At 36.9% G+C, this 17897-nt stretch overlaps 1 protein-coding gene across 1 annotated transcript in view; it reads left to right on the plus strand.

The window, feature by feature from the left end:
- LOC113576346 (calcium-activated potassium channel subunit alpha-1-like) overlaps nt 1–17897 on the plus strand; it is an 87052-nt gene that overhangs the window by 266 nt on the left and 68889 nt on the right. The window contains exons 2-4 of the mRNA XM_035533370.1: nt 3856–3862; nt 8902–8909; nt 9473–9628. Coding sequence (XP_035389263.1) covers nt 3856–3862; nt 8902–8909; nt 9473–9628 — 171 coding nt within the window. The remainder of the gene's footprint in view (nt 1–3855; nt 3863–8901; nt 8910–9472; nt 9629–17897) is intronic.

Raw genomic sequence — 17897 nt, forward strand, 5'->3', positions numbered from 1 at the left:
CCTCTGGCACCCATTGGCTCTGGATGCAGTCCTCTTAGTATCTTATTTAGTATCTTACCAAGTCACTGTCCCTAAAATGTATATCACCAGAACAGAGAGACTTAATATGAACCCTCCATATACCAGTCTCCAACCCTCATCAAACACCTCCAGCCAGGAAGACTCACCAAGGTGTTCTGTTTATAAGAGTAAAATGTGTTAGCTTAGGGTTGTAGTTAAACCCTGTGGGATAACAGAAATTTTGCATTTGCCTGTTTGAAGTAGGTGTATCCTTGATGTCCAGGTGGTTTTATCTGGATTTATACAATCAGGCACCCTTACTGATGTTGGTCTTTTTTTCTAGTGAATCATAGTGAGCATTCCAATCACCCTAATAGTTCCCTGCAGAGTGAACAACACATGGGAGTCTGCTAATTTAAGTGGGATTCCTAACATTAGGGTGTGAAATTGTTCAGTTTGCAGGGAATTTCCCATTTTGTATATGTACAAAAGAATTAAGGTTTGGGTGCATAAAGCTAGCTGTTGGCAGTGCATCAGTGGAGTGATAAGTTTTTTTTCACATCAAAACTGTAAAATGAATAACATAAATATTCAACCAATCATACTGTAAGGTCGGAACTAACTGTTGTATAATTGATATTAGCCAATGCTACCCATAATTCTTATACTTCAATATGATAACACTTATTTTTGTGTTTTTTGTGTATTTTTATTACTTCTGATTATTAATGAATTTTGCTTCATTTAAAACTCTTCTGTATCTCTCTGTTCATTGATGAGTTTTGCTACTTGTCCTGCTTAAAGGTTCAGGCTGGGTCAGTTAATTGGTCCAGCTCTGACTCCAGTGACTTTCATTTATACATATCCTGCCTGTTATCTGTAACACCACCCCAGATTTTGTTAGTATTCCTAAGGTAAAGTAAACGTTATGTTATATAAATAAAGCTTACTGTGTTGGCTTGACAAAGGCTTGACCTACTTTATAAAAGTTCAGGGACCACCTAGAATACCTTTATAAAAAGTGTAGGAACTATTATATTACCAAAGCCATGAACCAGTACCATAGCTACCACCTGGGAATCACTTAATCACTTGTGTAATCAATTGCATTTGCTTCAAGAAATGTACTTTTCTAGTTCTGCTTGTAAATTTTAACAGACCACTGTAACAAACCACATGTGAAGCATATTAAGGAATAGTATGCATATTTATTTATAGACAACACCAGACTTCTGGTTTTCATGTGGCGGGCCAACAAAGTTGATAGTTTTCCATAAGGAATGAATTGCAGAATGTTCATAAAGGTAAGATTCCATGATGTCACAGTAGGCCAGAGCACACACACACTGGCCCTCTTCTCTCCCTTACTCCCTCAACCAGAGCTACATGGACAGCTAAACATCCCCACGGCCAATACCACTCCTCAGCCCAAATGACCTGACACAGTGCCTCAACCACAACCACCACAACAGCTAAATAAACCCTCAACCACAAATACTCCACAGCCAGTTACCCTTCATCCACAACTACCCCAGCAGATAAATAATCCCTCAAATATAACTACCCCATATCCCACTATTTCTCAACCAAAGATATCCGCTCAGTCTAATCCAACCACAACTGGCCCAAGACGATTTAACATCACTTAACAGTATTTATAGTGTGGTCAATGTTAAAACCAATGGCCAATGTCCAAATAGCCATTTATTCATTTTGAACTGCGTTGTCTTTCTGTTTATTATTATTATCTTTAACACTGTCTCATTTTTCCTGTCTGTCTTCTTACCACTATATAAATTATGCTGAGAGAAACAATCTCTTCCTGTTTTCTCTCACAAATACATGGTTCCAGTGTACAAAATCAGTGTAATTTTCCTATGCAATACACGAGGGTGGCGTTTTTTGCTGTAAAAAAGTTAACTATTGTTGGGTGGGTTGTTATATTGGTGGTAAATGCACAGTGAAAAGCAAAGTATTCAAGTTGCAGTAAATAAGAAATATGTTTGTTTTGATCTCCAGTCTTTGTTTCTTTGAATTGTTAAATTTATGTGAGTGTAATGTTTTAAGAATACAGGTGGCCAGGTGTGTGTGTGTGTGTGTTTTGACTTAATTAGTTATTTGGGTGTCTTGGGCCCAACATGCACAAAGGCAGAGTAACTCGGATTACTCCAGGCAATCTGTACCTTTGAAGATATCAGTATCCTGTCAAATACTTGACCTTATGCTTAGGTGTCATTACAGAAATTAGATCATGTTAAATGCGCTGCACTTTTATTGCCTGCGGCCACAGACACTGGATATAATAGGTCATGTCCTTAAAAACAGTTCAGTAAACTCAACGCTCTGTTTTACAGGGATAATGTCATCTGACAGCAGAACTATGTGCTTCTTGTTGGGCCAGTTCTGTATTATTTATTGATATTAGAAAGTAGGGCTGGGTCCATAGACATCATTATGTTGAGCCAGCATTAGGAATTGATAAATTAATGAATTAATGTAATTAATAGCATAGTCACTGAAAAAAGTGTGTAAGTATATTAAAAAATGTAGTACCTTTATATGACTACCGCAAACACCCCCACACACAAATTTTAAATGGCAAATAACTCATCTGTTTTTAAGTTTACAGCTCTTCTGGTTCAGTGAAGATTGAGGACTTAGAGATTGGAGATATGTCCCAAATATGTTTGCAGCAGATTACAATATTCAATATGTAACAATATTTTTCACTAATTATACCTAATTTACTCAAACAATACTCAAAGAGGTCATATCTTTAAACTGTCTATTAAACTGAGTTTAATTACCCATTTCAGTGTAATGACTTTAAATGAGATAAACATAACAAACATAAATACATCTTACCGATTGCAAGATGCTGCTGGTAACCAAAACACTAGTTTCCTCCACTTGTTAAATTTAGTGGCTTTAGTTACATTAGCAGCTTTGTCTGTGGTAATACAAACTTGTGCTTTTTCAAGATTCCACACTTTAAGTGCATCTCCAAGAGCCAGTGCAGTTGTTTCTGTTGTATGATATCTGGAGCATAGCTTATTTAAAGACAGGCACTCATTTACATTTATCTGACACTTTTTATCCAAAGCAACTTACAATTATGACTGAGTACAACTCAAACAATTGAGGGTTAAGAGCTTTGCTCAGGGGCGCAACAGTGGTGGAGCTTGAACCAACAACCTTTCAATTACAAATCACATACCTTGACCACTAAGATACCACTGCCCTGCATCTTCCAGTTATCAACAGAATGAACTATTAGGTTCATGTACAGTTGCATAGTACAACTAATCCATACATAGGACATGGTTGAAAAATAGCTTATATTTTTAAATTGATTCAGAAATTTCTGTCTCACCTTGTACAAAGTTGGGCAGCACTTCTTCTACAAAATATTTGACTGGGCAGGTCATAATTCAGATCCATTATTTTTGTTTTCTCCACAGAGGCAATGGGGACCAAATCCTTTACTAAACTGTACATTACAGCATCTGTTATTTCCTGTTATTTAACACTTGTGAGTACATTGATACATGGACAGCTCTAAATGTACCATGAACCGGACGATGGCCTGATTGTAAAGTTAAGAATTGGTTGACTGAAGCTTTCCTGCTAATTCTACTTGACTAAGAAACTTAAGATACTGCTGATAACAAGATACAGTGGATCTCACTTATCTTTCTTTGCAAGCCATGTTAGTTTCAAAATTAAATGACTGCCTCTCATTCACTAATCAGTTTGCACTGCGTCTCATGTTGACTGTTTACGAAAGTAATGCATCATTTAAAAAAAAAGAAAAAAATCATTTATTCCACAGGCAATGAGACAGGCAATATCCAGGGTGGCAGTGCAAACAGAAGAAAATCTTTAACACCATTAAAAGTATTACAGCACATTTGTACAGAACAACAACTGAACTACTCTGATGCCATATTTTTTATCCCTGTTACTGTCCCTTAGAGAAGAGCTAAGCGCCAATCTTCAGAAGTATTTGGGAAATATACCACTGTTTCTTTAATGGCTTTAATGTCACACATCACATTTTCTTGGCTTCTACATAGGATTGAATTATTTTGACATTTAATGGTAACATGAGTAGATTGTGAGGTGAAAAAGTCTTACTCAAATATCCAACAAACGTTAATGTGACTTTCAAGGTAAAATCAAGAACATGTCCATCAGTGACATGGTTTACAGTGCTACATCAAATTTAATATCCAAAGGTTGGAATACTTGTATTTTATAAGAAGGAAGGAAAATTGCACCAAAGTCTGGCCATTTGTAAAATTATTACTAGCATGACCAATATTACTATCTGAATAGGTTTGCATTGCTAGTCTTTGTTTGTGCTGCCCTTTTGCAAACTGTGTAGATAAGAGTTTTTTGTTATATACCACTTTCTATTTTGGGCATCAAATAATCTGACAGCACTGTACATTTCTCCCTCCTTCTCAGCCATTGTTGTTATTTGTAACGTTGTTACATGTCACTAGGTGGTTCAAGTTACAAAGGGGAGTCAGTGATGTGCAGTAAATGCACAGACAGAACAATGCATAAAAAGTGATATGATTCATTCATATTCATATTGCATGTCTGTGATATGGTTTTTAGGCCAGCATGTTTGTCCTGTTTACATCCAACTTCACTTTGTGACATGAACAAACTAGTGCCTCAGTGGTTACTCTATCATGAGTGATTGTGTGTGTGACAACTTCCCATTTACGGTTGTTTATTCACACTTCTCTCACTCTTACAAGTGCTGACCCATTACAATCACTAAACAGCTAGATATTGAAGACTAAAGACAGAAGTTTCATGCACTGCAAGCCCCCAATGGTTTGATTATTATTTCCTAATTAATGTGAAGGAAAACTTGAAAGACATGCTTATGTTAAAATAAATATATCTATACAAGTAGCTAGTCATGTCTCTCGCTGTATTGGTTTACACTCTTATGGATGCAAGAAAGAAACATATTCGAATGGTTCGAACCTAGGTGCTTTTTAAAAGAAGGAATAATTAAACATTATTTTTGGCCAAATTTTGACAGCATCATTAAAAATATTGCAAAGGCAAGTGTTACCACTACTGCTTTTACTGCTATTTTATAATTTCAGAACTAAATTGATGTTGCTTCAACTGATAAAACCATGACTGGTACCACATAATTTTACTGCTGCTGTTTCTATTACTGTTTGTACACTTATTTGCCTTTTCAGCTCTTCTTCTGCTCATTCCAGGATTTATGTTTTTTGAATGAGAAAAAAAACACTTAGTACTTCATTAAATGTCCTTCAGTCCTAAGTTGTATATTTATAGCATACATTACTGCAATTGCTTATTACGGGTATTTTACAGTCTCTTCCCAGCATTGTACAAACTGTAAATCCCAAAAATTCTATTGCAGAATTATACTCCAGAATGACCAATGGCTACAGGTTTCCAGATACCAGCAAGTGCATTTCAGTATGAAGTTGATTATCTGGCTGTCCTGGAAGGCCATTTGTTGGACATTTTTCTCTCAACACGCTTGAGAGACTAAAGGACCAGGAATCAATACCTGGCAACAGTTATGCATGGTTAAGAACCCATTTCACATCTGTGCAATTAAATGGCTGGCTCAGCTTGGACTTTTGGACATCACTGTAATGCCCTAATTTCCCCCTTCCAATGGCAATATATCCAAAACTCCAAAATTCCAAAATTGACAAAAGGGTATCAAAGAGTTATCCAGTTATTAGTTAAACCATTAAGACAAACCAGTTATTAGACAAACCATCTTTTTGCCTTTTGCAGTGGCCTTGAAATGAAACATCTGTTCTGTCAGCAGCTATAAACAAAGCAGCATATTTGTTGGATCACCATGAAATTGTATGACAGCATTCATATTGGCATGAGAGTTTGGTGACCACATGACCAGAAGGCCAACAGGGTATCCTCTCTGCTCTTGTCATTGATTAATTTTCTTCATTCTTGCTCCAGTCCTTGCTTTGGTTTTCACCTCATTTGTATGAACTGTACATTGTACACCTCATTTTCCTGTGTATGTAAACCCTGCCTTGTTGCCTGTGTGTTGGCTGGTCATTGTAATCCATGCCTTGTTCGCTATAGCATATGTTTATCCTAGCTACTGTGATTACTAGCCTCCATGTGTTATTCATAGTTCCTGTTTGTCATTGTGTGCTTATTATATATTCCTCGACTCTACGTGTTGGCTCACTAACCCTGGACAAATGACTTTGATTGTGGATTTGCACTTAATAAATCTCACTCTTCTCACCGTATGTGTCCACCTCATGATCACTCCACATTACCCCTTTAATCTGGTTGCTTTCAGGATCTGGAGCACTGAAAATTAATACTAAAATTAATACTACAAAGATCACTAGTTGTTCTGCAGGTGTTCTTTGATATATATATATATATATATATATATATATATATATATATATATATATATATATATATATATAATTATAAAAATTTTTTTTTTTTTGGGGGGGGGTGTTCTGGGAAATACAAAAAGAAAAAAAAACATCAATGCATGTATATGCATTTTCCTGTGTATAAATGAGGCAGTTTGTGGTTTTGTTTATAGCTCAGTTGGTCTGATTTATAAGGTCACTTTTTTTGTTTAAGAACATGCTTCTTTGCAATTTTTTGTTTTAAAATAAAATTTTAAGACAGACCTGTAGTATAAAATCTTATATCTCTATAGAATCACTTAAATTTCTAAAAAATAAGATGTGTAAAATTGTGAAAGATCTAGGAGATCCATGAATATGGAGCTTATATGAATCTTCTTCATCTTATATTACTGGTACTGTAATCTTATATTACTGGTACCTCTTCAGGGCTGTGAGTAAGGTCACAACCAAAGCGAGCAGCTACATATAGATGTGCATATCTTAATCCAAACACAGTCAAGATTATTTGTCACTGAGCAATTCATTTGTCTGATTTGCCACTGCATCCTTATACCCAACACGCAGGGTTGAAAACAGCCTTCTAGGAATAAGCACTGCGTTACTTTGTCCTGTACCACTCTCCATGGAGTGTGGGATGGCCCAGGTGAGTGTGGAAATAGAGGCTCTTTGCCGAATCCTCCCTGAGACGGGACACTCCTAGGCTTTGGGCTACAGAGACCAGACACAGCTTGGACCTCATGACTGAGATGGACAAACTTTTCAGCCTCTCGGTTTTGGGCTGCTTCCACCCAGAACAAGGCAACACAGTGTTCTGTGAAAGTCCTCTCTTCCTAAGGGCACCTATCGCCCTCAACAAGCTTCTAATGCTACTACCAGTTTTGGATTTAGTAGCAATATGAAATGAATGCCATGAATTATATGCGTGCATCTTGTATTGAATGACAGTATGAATTTAATTCCAATTTTATATTGAATGCAAGTAAGAAGTGAATTTCAGCCTTTACTGAATGCCAATGCAGAGTTAATTCCAGTTTCCTATTCCACTTTTTTCAATTTTCAATTTTTCAAAAAATCTTTCATTTTTTTTTAAATGTAAATGTTAAATAGGGGCTGGCTTAAGCAGCAGCCCCTGTCTCACTGCATTCCTGAGAGAAGACATCTGTTCTATAATTTCCTATTTTTATGCCACATTGTTTGAAGTAAGTTATATGTTTTGTCCCTCACACAACTTTCAAGACATTTATAGAACAATCCTTTGTGTCAAATAGAATAAACAGCCTTTAATGCAAATATATTGTATATGATCTTGTTAGGGTCTAAGGACACAGTGATTAAAGCAGTTGTGGCAGTCATAAAAATTGAGAAAATAAAATCTGCAGTGCCATTAGTTAACAGAGCATTGGAACATAGAGATGTGGTAAGGCAGGAGCAAATCAGAAGAGCAGGGCTTGGGATAGGTGATTTGTGGAAAGTGTTTACTAAGGCCACATCATCAGAGAGAAGATTAATGATTACTAATTTTATTTGTGAGCAGGAAGAGGAAACAAGACACATAGCAGGAGCTTCACAGGGAAAATGTATGTAGACATAGATAGAAAACTACAGGGAACACAGTGTATTGCCTTAACTACATGGGGCCAGATATGGTGGTGTACTCTGGAAGTAAACAGATCCACCAAAGTGGATTGACGATTAAAGAGGTTTTGTATGTGGTTAGCTTAAACATTAGCTTGGACTGGCATGGGACCTCACTGATTAGCCTTCTTGAGGTGTCGTAGACTTAATTCAGTGAAATACAGATGAAAGAAGGTGCCTACCCAATGGCCCGTGTGAAGAGCTTGTGAGGTAGTGGTGTCTTAAAGGCTTATCATACTTTTCAGTTGGAGTGTGTAGGGTGTAAATAGGATTAGTGGTGAGGTAGTTCAGAACAAATCCTGTCTGACTTTAACTCAAGACATTGTGCTTTAAAAGGAAGGTATCATCAATGGTTATCAATGTCTTCCATCCAGTGGGCATGACTTTGCTTTGAAAAATGCCAATTCAGATGCACTTCAAATTTGTGCTCCCTTTATGAAATCCACAAAAATGTGCATTAACTGAAACGAATTCACTCAGACTGAAAGGAGGAGGATCATGAGTGGTTTTATGACCTTGTTGGTCAAACCTGTTCATGTGAACAATTCAAGTATCTGCTCTATGTTTAAAATATATTTGTAGTACAATTATGTTCTGTTTATTTTGTTAGGACCGTAATAATTTTTTTTTTTAACTTATACAAGCATATTAGTGCTTATAGCATATAATACAAGTATTATTTTTAATAAATGAAGCAAGGACAGTTTGTAGAAGAAACACTAATATTTTCAGAGCCATTTCAGAAAATGGTGGGTACATGTCCCCACTCTGCCCAGTGTAAATTATGCCTATGTTCCATTCTATGTTTCAAAGGCTTCAGAAGAGTCAAAGGTGAAGGGCCAGTATTATATATACACGCACAATACAAAGACATAAAAAACATAAACAGTTGAAGTTAAATTTTATTGTTAGTGCTTATAACAAATTCACCTACTCACTGGACTGCTAAAATGAAGTGTCATGCTCTGTGGGTTTATTTCTCAGCGTTTATGTTTCTTCTCAGGAAAACCAACATATTTGTCTAGTTTAAGGAAAGATCTGACACAAGTCCACACTCTGAAGGAGTGTTTGTAACACATAGTTAATTAAGGATCGTTAATTTTTGGTTTTGATTGTCGAGTAAAAAATCAAAGCACTCAGCAGGAAATGACAGCCAGCATCCAGGGTGGCAGAGAAAATCAGATGGTCTTTATTGACACTAAAAAGATATGCAATAAAGGAGTCATCTCAAAAATAACTAAAAACCTTAAGTCCGGGGTCTTGGAGTTTGTGTCAGAATGACTGAAAATATTAACTTTTAATGCTTTTAATATTTGAAGTTTTATGTATTTTCTTGATTACAGGTTTATATATATATTCTAAATATATGTATGTTTTTGTGTGTGTATGTGTAGGAACCCCAGCATGTCAGTGACCCCACTGAGGCCACTGACTGTCCAGGCGAGGGAAAGGGGGAGGAGAATGTGGAGCTCACAGTTGACTGGACGACCTCAGTGAAAGATTGGGCTGGGGTCATGATCTGCGCACAGAACACGACCGGGCGCATGCTTGTGAGTCCCACCTCTCCTGACCTCTACAGAGCCTACATAATTAATGTTTTACATAAATGACCCCTGCATACTCTCTCTATCTCTTTCTTTCTCTGTATATTTTGGCATTTTTCTTTTGCTTTGACAATGTACACAATTTCTGTAGATTTGCTGGAAAACATCAATACAAACAATACTTTTTTAAATGGACAATGTAATACAATGAAATCTGAATCCTGAAGCTCAGTCTTTTTAATGGCACTGGATAAATAATTTATATACATAAAAATGTTAAGAATGTACAATTAGATTTCCTTGTGATTCTTGTAACATCATAAGTGTGGGCTGTGTGAAGCTCCAAGCTAACCTGATGCCTGCAATGTGGCAAATCAGGCATTTGAACTGTCCTTTCAAGACCTGGCTAGGAAGACTTGCCTGACTTCAGCATTTTGAGACAGAATCAATTAGCTAAAATGTGCCACTTCGTGTTTTTGGACACCAGTCTCAAAATTTCTGTCGTGGTTGGTTCTTCCCTGGCGTCTCTGTCTGCTTAACTACCCTGTGCTGTGGTTCTGCTTGACTTCCATACTGTTTCTTTCCAGGCAAATCTTTGTTTTGTCTTTTTGTTCAGCCCCCTCGTTTGTTTTTTTCTGTCATGTATTAGTTTCAGCTGTTCCTAGTTTCATTCTCGTTTTTCTGTGTATATATAGCTTACATTTTCCTCAGTGTTTTGTTGGTCATTGTACTAAGCATCTAGGTTCTAGCCTCTGTCATGTTTCATTGGTTTGTGTTTCTGTTTGTTTATTTCTCAGGGTTTTTTGCTGTTATGTATTCTGGATTTGTTCACAGACCTTTGACTCTGGACTTACTGACCCTAATTTTGCATTTCTCCCTAATAAATCTCACTCTTCTCAGCCTTTACATCCACCTGGCTATCACTCTACACTACAATTTCAACAGTTATATGCCATTACCTGTTCCAGGATGGCTTCCTCACTTGAACCAACCACACCCCATGATTAAAGTCTGTGAGAGGTTTAGTGATGATTTAGGACCGGCAAATGCATTTGGAATCTGGAGGAAGCCATCATGGAGCATTGACATCACAGATTCATGCAAAGGGCCAGTGGCATACAGGACAGTATCATCAGCATATAATTGAATGAAGGCATTGCAGTAAGGGGAATATCATTAATACACTGAAGATCAAAGTTAGAGAACAACACACAATTTCCTAAATGTCAAGGACACTGCGTAGTCCTATGTGAATTTATCCTAACAGGAGTAAAAGAGCAGTATTTTAAGCTTATTTCATGAGTTGTATATATTCTAAAGCATAGTATAAAAAACTTAAATGAGATAATTGAAAAATAACATTAATCAAACTTTCAGATACCTGCAAGTTATTGGTGTTAATTTGGCACCTGGTGCTAATTTCCTTAATTATAATTACTTATAGTCACTTTGGAACGGCTCACCATCTGACAAACCCTATTTGACTGGCAGCCTAACTTTCCAGTTTTCACTGACTTTGCAAGATGGTGAGCCGTTCCAAAGTGACTGAAACCCTCTGGCAGCAGGTTGTCCAGATGAAGGCCAATGGGGTGACCCTATCAGCCATAGCAAGAGAAGTCGGTCGTTTCAAGTCTGTGATTTCTAGAATATTGAATCTTTACAACATCACAAACTCAGTCAAGTCCCCCAAGAAGGCTGGCCGCCCATGAAAGACAGATGCAAGAGAGGACAGGATAATGTGGAGAATCTCCATGGGTAATCAGTTCAACAATGCAGCTGGAATTGCTCGCCGGTTTAGCACTGTATAGGGTAAGGATCTGTCTCGTCACACAGTGTCTCGACGTTTAATTGCATTTGGACTGAAAGCCCACTCTGCAGACCAAACCGCTCATTAGCAGAAAGAATCAAAAGGCTTGACTAACCTTTGCTGTGGAGCATGTTGTGTGGACAGAGAAGTGGTTCAGAGTTCACTTTAGTGATGAAAACAACTTTAATTTATTTGACTCTGATGGGAAACAATATGTTTATTGACAAACGGGAAAGACTGAACCCAAAGTGTGTAAAGAAGTCAGTGAAAGGTGGAGGAGGAAGTGTCATGGTTTGGGGAATGTTTTCGGCAACAGGAGTTGGACCTCTCATACAGCTACATGGCAGAGTGAATGTAAGTGTGTATCAGAACCTTCTTCAACAACACATGGTTCCTTCCTTGTATTCATCACTCAATCAGCCAGCAATTTGCATGCAGGACAATGCCCCCTGTCACACAGCAAAACAGGTAAAGCAGTTCCTGGAAACTGAAAACATTGAACAAATGAAATGGCCAGCCCAGAGTCCTGATCTAACCCCAAGGGAAAACCTCTGGAAAATCCTTGGTGACAAAGTTATGGCCAAGAAACCCACAACAGTCACCGAACTGTGGAAGAGACTGCAAGAAGAGTGGACCAAAAACACACCAGAGCAGTGTGAGAGACTAGTGATGTCCTGTGGCCACAGATGTGCTGAAGTCATTCAAAGCAATGGCCTGTACACTTCCTACTGATTGGTAAATGTTGTAACCTTCAGAAAATTTAGTTGTAATCTTTCTCTGTAGTACATTGTTGTACTCTAATTTTGATCATTGTGTTTTATGTTGAAATACCTTGGTTATTTTGTAAAGCACTGTTCTAGTGGCATGGTATACCCCTAACAAAAATCCTTCAAATGTTGACCAATGAAGATCACTTGATTTTTTCAGAAATAATGTATTCATAAATTGTTCTCTAATTTTGATCTCCAGAGTATAAATCGAGAACAAACTGGGACCCAATATTGATGCTTGTAACCAGATGGGCATGAGAGACAATTTTTCCTAGCTTGACATTTTGTGAGCGTAATGAATGGTAATTTGTGAACCATGCTAAAAGAATGATCGAGGAATCCTGTGCTGCTCAGTCTATTAATTAAAATGACATGATCCACAGAATAAAAACTTTGGCCAGACCAGTAAATATTGCAGCACAATATGAATGATTGGTAGAGAACATCAACCTTCTTAAGGGCACCTTTACAAGACAGTCTATAAACTGCATCACCATAATCAGTCACTTGAACCAGAGTAATTGTGGTGGAATGAGTAAAAGAACATTTTCTGTATAAAAAGCATATCTTTGCAAAGTAATCTAAAATGACTAATATAAATCTAAAATTAGCAATCTAAAAGTACTTTAGATTGTAATTTGTCAGTATGGTTAGAGAAAAATAAAGAACTATCTAACCATATGTCTAGATGTGTATTATATTGGTATCTGTTCCGGGTTGGCTCCCTCACTTTTATTGAATTTAAGATTAGACACAGTTGAGACACTGTTCCAACAGAACCCTATGCTTTTGAGATGTTTAGTGACAGAAAACATAAAGTTTTATTTAAACAATAGGTTAAAATCTTGTTTTTCCTCCACCCACACTTAAGTTGCACATCTTAAGTCACGAGTTGTGCATGTCTGCTGACTCACACTGTGAATTTTTGAAGCCACCAAAATGGCTGAAATGGGAGCTGCCATCTTGTGTGTAAATTCAGCCTTGTGTGTGTTGGAAGGGAGTGACAGAAAGGTCAAGTTAGGGCATCAGGAGCTCTGAGGATGCTCTGTGCGGTAATTCAGGCTTGCTTACCTCTACTGAGTATGTGGAGTATTGTCTGTAGTCCTATTGAGCACATTTGGTAGTGCCTGTAGCTCTACTGAATGGATGCAGAAATATTGTACCTGTAGCTCTACTGATGTCTGTAGCTCTGTCAATCTACTGAATATGTAGCTTTATAGCTCTATTTAGTGTATGTGGTATTGTCTGTAGTGCATGCAGTAAGGTCAGCCCCTGGCTAAAGTGATCATTGCTATGGCTGCTGACGAGGGGATGTGGGAATCATATGGTGCATTACTTCTTTAGAAAGGAAGTTCATGTTTAAATAGGTCAGAACTCAGAATGATTTTCCTTCTATCATTTGTCAGTATAAGAAGGAGTAGTATTCCACAGCAGGGTGTGATGGTGTGAAATAAGAGGTCAGAGGTCCAGAACGAGCTGTTACAGAACTTTACATATGTACAGGGATGCAAAGTGTATCGTTTGTTATTCAATATCATGATACTGGCCTCTGTGATACTGATATATAACACATCACACTGCTCCAACCAAACTTTTCCATTGATCACACTGGTGATACCAACTCAGTTGGCTGCATCAACACATGATTTGTTTACACTCCCTTTTTTTTTGGTACAGAAATTGCCCCCTTGCCTACTGATGAATAGCTTCTTTTGGCTCAGTGTGGCACCCTGCCTGTACCCTGCTTCATTTGTAGTTGGAATATGGTAACAGTCTCTGGATAGGAATCTGAGTTGAGTCCCTCTTAGAAATGTTTAGTTGTTTTGTTATTTATAATTGATTTTCTAACATGAAGTCTTGATTGCAAAGATATGGAACAGTGCTTGAAACCTAATTTTAAATTTACCCTGGTCAAGAATAAGAAAATGCTGGTTGGACAATGCAGCATGTACAAAAAGCTAAAAACTTGTTAATGCTTAAAATATTGAGCTTACAAAAAAATATATTAGCTATTGATATAGTTGACTACAGGCTGTCAAGTTGTTGTCTACACCAACCTTTTTGTGTGTGGTGTAGTTTTGCCAGATTACAACATTGCGAAAGCAACTGTTCTCCAAGCTTATGAACAAGTGCTGAAAGCAGACAGAATTTCAGACACTTAAAGGAAAACCCCAGACATTCATGGAATTTGCCAGGGAAAAAAGCTATCTTATTAGAAAAGTGGTGTGTTGCTTGTAAAATTACCACATGTGACCAATTTACAGAGCTCATTCTGGTTGAAGAATTCCTGTGCACCTCCAGTTTTAAGATAATTTTTTAACAATTTGTACTTGTTCACTTTAACTATAGTTGTCTGAAATTGTATACATAGCACAATGATCATTCAGGACACTTGGGACAAGACATCCATTCACACCCAGGCTTATTTTTCCATCATTTAGGTTCCATTTAAGCTCATCTAATACAGAAGAAAATGTAAAAAAAACCCCAAAAAAAACAAAAACCAAATTTTTTTTTTTTAAGGTTTATAATGTGTATTTTGATGCTGGAGATTGATTTTCAGTCATGCTCTACATTTACTGATTCAACAGTCTTGTCTAATAAGGTGAACACCTTTGAGCACATATATGAAATTATTTAGGAGCTACGCAGCATTTTCCACTGGTGCCCAAAAACCTCTCCAAATGCACACACAGTCATCAGTCCCTATACATCTAGTTTGCAAGATTTCTTTGCCAAAACATCACAACAATGTTCAACAACTTACTTTTTAGTAATTACAATATTAGCTTCATTATTGCTTCATTGTTAAAAGCTAAACAATATTAGCTTCATTTATATTAGGCTAAAAGGTTATGCTCTGGAAAATACTGTAATACTGTAAATGCTGTAGTATACTTTCTCATTTATATTTATAATTTGTTGCAGGATTCCAAATTTTTCCAGCATTGAATTGAAACATCCAGTGATTTGCAATACAAACATAGCAGTCCATGCTAGAAGCCAAGAAGTTGGAGAGAGAATTGAGTAGCTTTGTGTAGTGTATGATCCATACTCATTTAACTTGTGATGGAAATGTTTTCATTTACCACAAAAAATCAGCAAATATCAATTGGGGAGTGAGAGATATCCAGTATTTTTAATAATCTGCTATGACTTTAAAAGTTTTGTAGTGCACCCAAGGCTTTAGCAAAAAGTCAGTTAAGAAAAGTCTGAGTCGAGAGTCTTTCAAAATAAATCATATTTGTGACTGGAGATCAATTCACTGACTCGAGTCACCATATCTGGTATATATCTGATGATGAGAGTGCAGGTGGGATGAGAGCAGGTAGGGAGAAAATGACTGAACCAGTGAAGAAAAATGTCCTACTTTAAACCACAAAGTCTAACAGAGAACCCATGCTGGAGGGGCATTTACACAGCCTAATGATGATTATGTACTAGCATCATTTCTTCCTGTATGATTGTGAGCATCCTACCCATTAACACGCACTGTAGGTGAATATCTCTGTCTGGTTTAAATCAGTACTCTTGGTTTAATTCACAATGCTCACATGATCCAACAAGTGTAAGACATTTTAATAGAAATAATCATATTTAATATCCATATTTAATGTATTTTTATTAATAATACAAATGAGTAAATATGGATATTATAATACGTATAATATGTCATATATTTATATTTAATATCCAGAATATTTAACTATGGCACATCAAAGGCACATCAATGTGCAGATGCACATCTTTAGTGTCTTCATTTAGCCCTCTCTCACATCACATGGGCTACATTTATACATAGCCTGATAGACTGCTCCAATTGAGGCCATTCCAAATACAGTATCTATCCTATTGAACAAGGTGGGTAATCCTGTAAATAATCTGTTAAATGGATGAATAGTCATGTAAATGCCTGTAAGTGATTACATTCCAAATCTAAAACTATGAATACATTCTGCACATGTGCATGAAGTTTATGTTCAACATTGTGAGTTCTGGGAACTGGTTTACAGAAGAGGCACAATTTATGCTTCAAACTTTAAAAGATTTAAAAAAAAACAGCAAGACAGCCATGCATTTTGCAATAATGAGCTGTTTAGACAAGCAAATGAAAGACATTGGGTTTACAGAAGCTATAGTTCAAATAAAAATATATGTTGCAGAATGTTGCAGGACATGACATCAATCTCTGTGACATCAAGTACATGTACATTTTCCTTAGTCTTCAATAATTTTAAGGTAAAAACACAAGCGTGCCACCCGAAAACTCAAGTAACAATGTTTTTTTCCTTCTTCTGATTGATATGACGGCCATCTTACTATGATTGCTGAGTAGAGTGCATAGAAATGGCTCAGTCTTAATTTATAATCAGAATGAATTCAATCAGGTTAGCAAAAATCTTTGCCTGTAAACCTAGCCAATGATCTTGTATGAACTGGTCAGAGTCAAAAGTTGCAGAGTGGCTCTAAGCTGTTGCAGTGTTTGTTGTCTAGAGGTAAAATCATGATATATATACATGAAAACTTGTAGCATCTTTAAAAGTCATCTATCTTTAGAATAAAACATATCTAACTACTTCAACAACATAAATGGGACAGGAAAATTCAGGATTTTTGTTGCTATTTTCCTGAGATCAGATTATCATAGCAGCATGTGTTTCTTGATTACATTTCAACTCAGGGTATGATGAACAGAAGGTGAGCATGTTGTTCAGAGTTCAGTTTTGACTGCTGAGATGGCAGAATGTGTCTCCTAGTCCACACTGGTTGTGGTATAAATACAGAGATACATCTAGGCACTTTGCCATGTATTTGTTCAGCATACAAGCAGCTATACAATTAGCATCACTGAATGTTTGCAATTATTTGTTTGCATATCGTTTTTTCTGCATGTTAATGTCTGTATATATGTGTATGCACATGCATGTGAGCAGTATACTGCAAGATAATAGGGGAGAGTCTCTAATCTGTTGTCGCAGCCCATATCACTGACCTCTGCAATACACATGCACACACACTCCATGAATACTCACACGTGCACCTATCCTCCCATCTACCCAGTCACACACACAAACACGCATGCCAAAAGTAGGCACCACCTATAAATGTGCATGCTGAGGGGCACTTCTCTGCATATTTAATTAGTATATTCGAATAGTGTACTAAAGCTGAAAGTCACTGCAGAGCAGAAATGAATGGCTGAGGACTATTGATGTCTGCCCTGTCATTTTGTGTTATTTTGGTGTTTTGCATCTTTGAGGCATTTCTGAACACTGAAATTGAACTTGGGGATGAAGTATTAATATTAATTTCAATATTAAGTTTACCAAAACAGAACTTGCAACTGTACAAGCTGTAAATGAATTAATTACACATTATTAATAGCATTATCAAAATACTTAACAAGATTCTAATTTACAAGATTTTGTAAAAATCTAATAATAGTTTGTAATTTTATGTAATAGTATAATAGCATGTGCTGGTGGTAGGGAGAGAGGGAGACAAGTGCGAGCTAGGAATGTCTTTAATGTCCATCGCAATAAAGAGAAACATAAACAGCATGGCGGCTAACTAAAAAAAAAACAAAGGCGAAACAAACATGCTGGCAGTAACACTCAAAGCGCTTGATACAGAAAAGTTGTTTCCTCTTAGTGCTGGTGGTGCAACTGCTTCCACCTCCTGCCTCATTTTCTTCCCT

Source organism: Electrophorus electricus, chromosome 14, assembly GCF_013358815.1.
Source record: "Electrophorus electricus isolate fEleEle1 chromosome 14, fEleEle1.pri, whole genome shotgun sequence".
Classification (NCBI taxonomy): Eukaryota; Metazoa; Chordata; class Actinopteri; order Gymnotiformes; family Gymnotidae; genus Electrophorus; species Electrophorus electricus.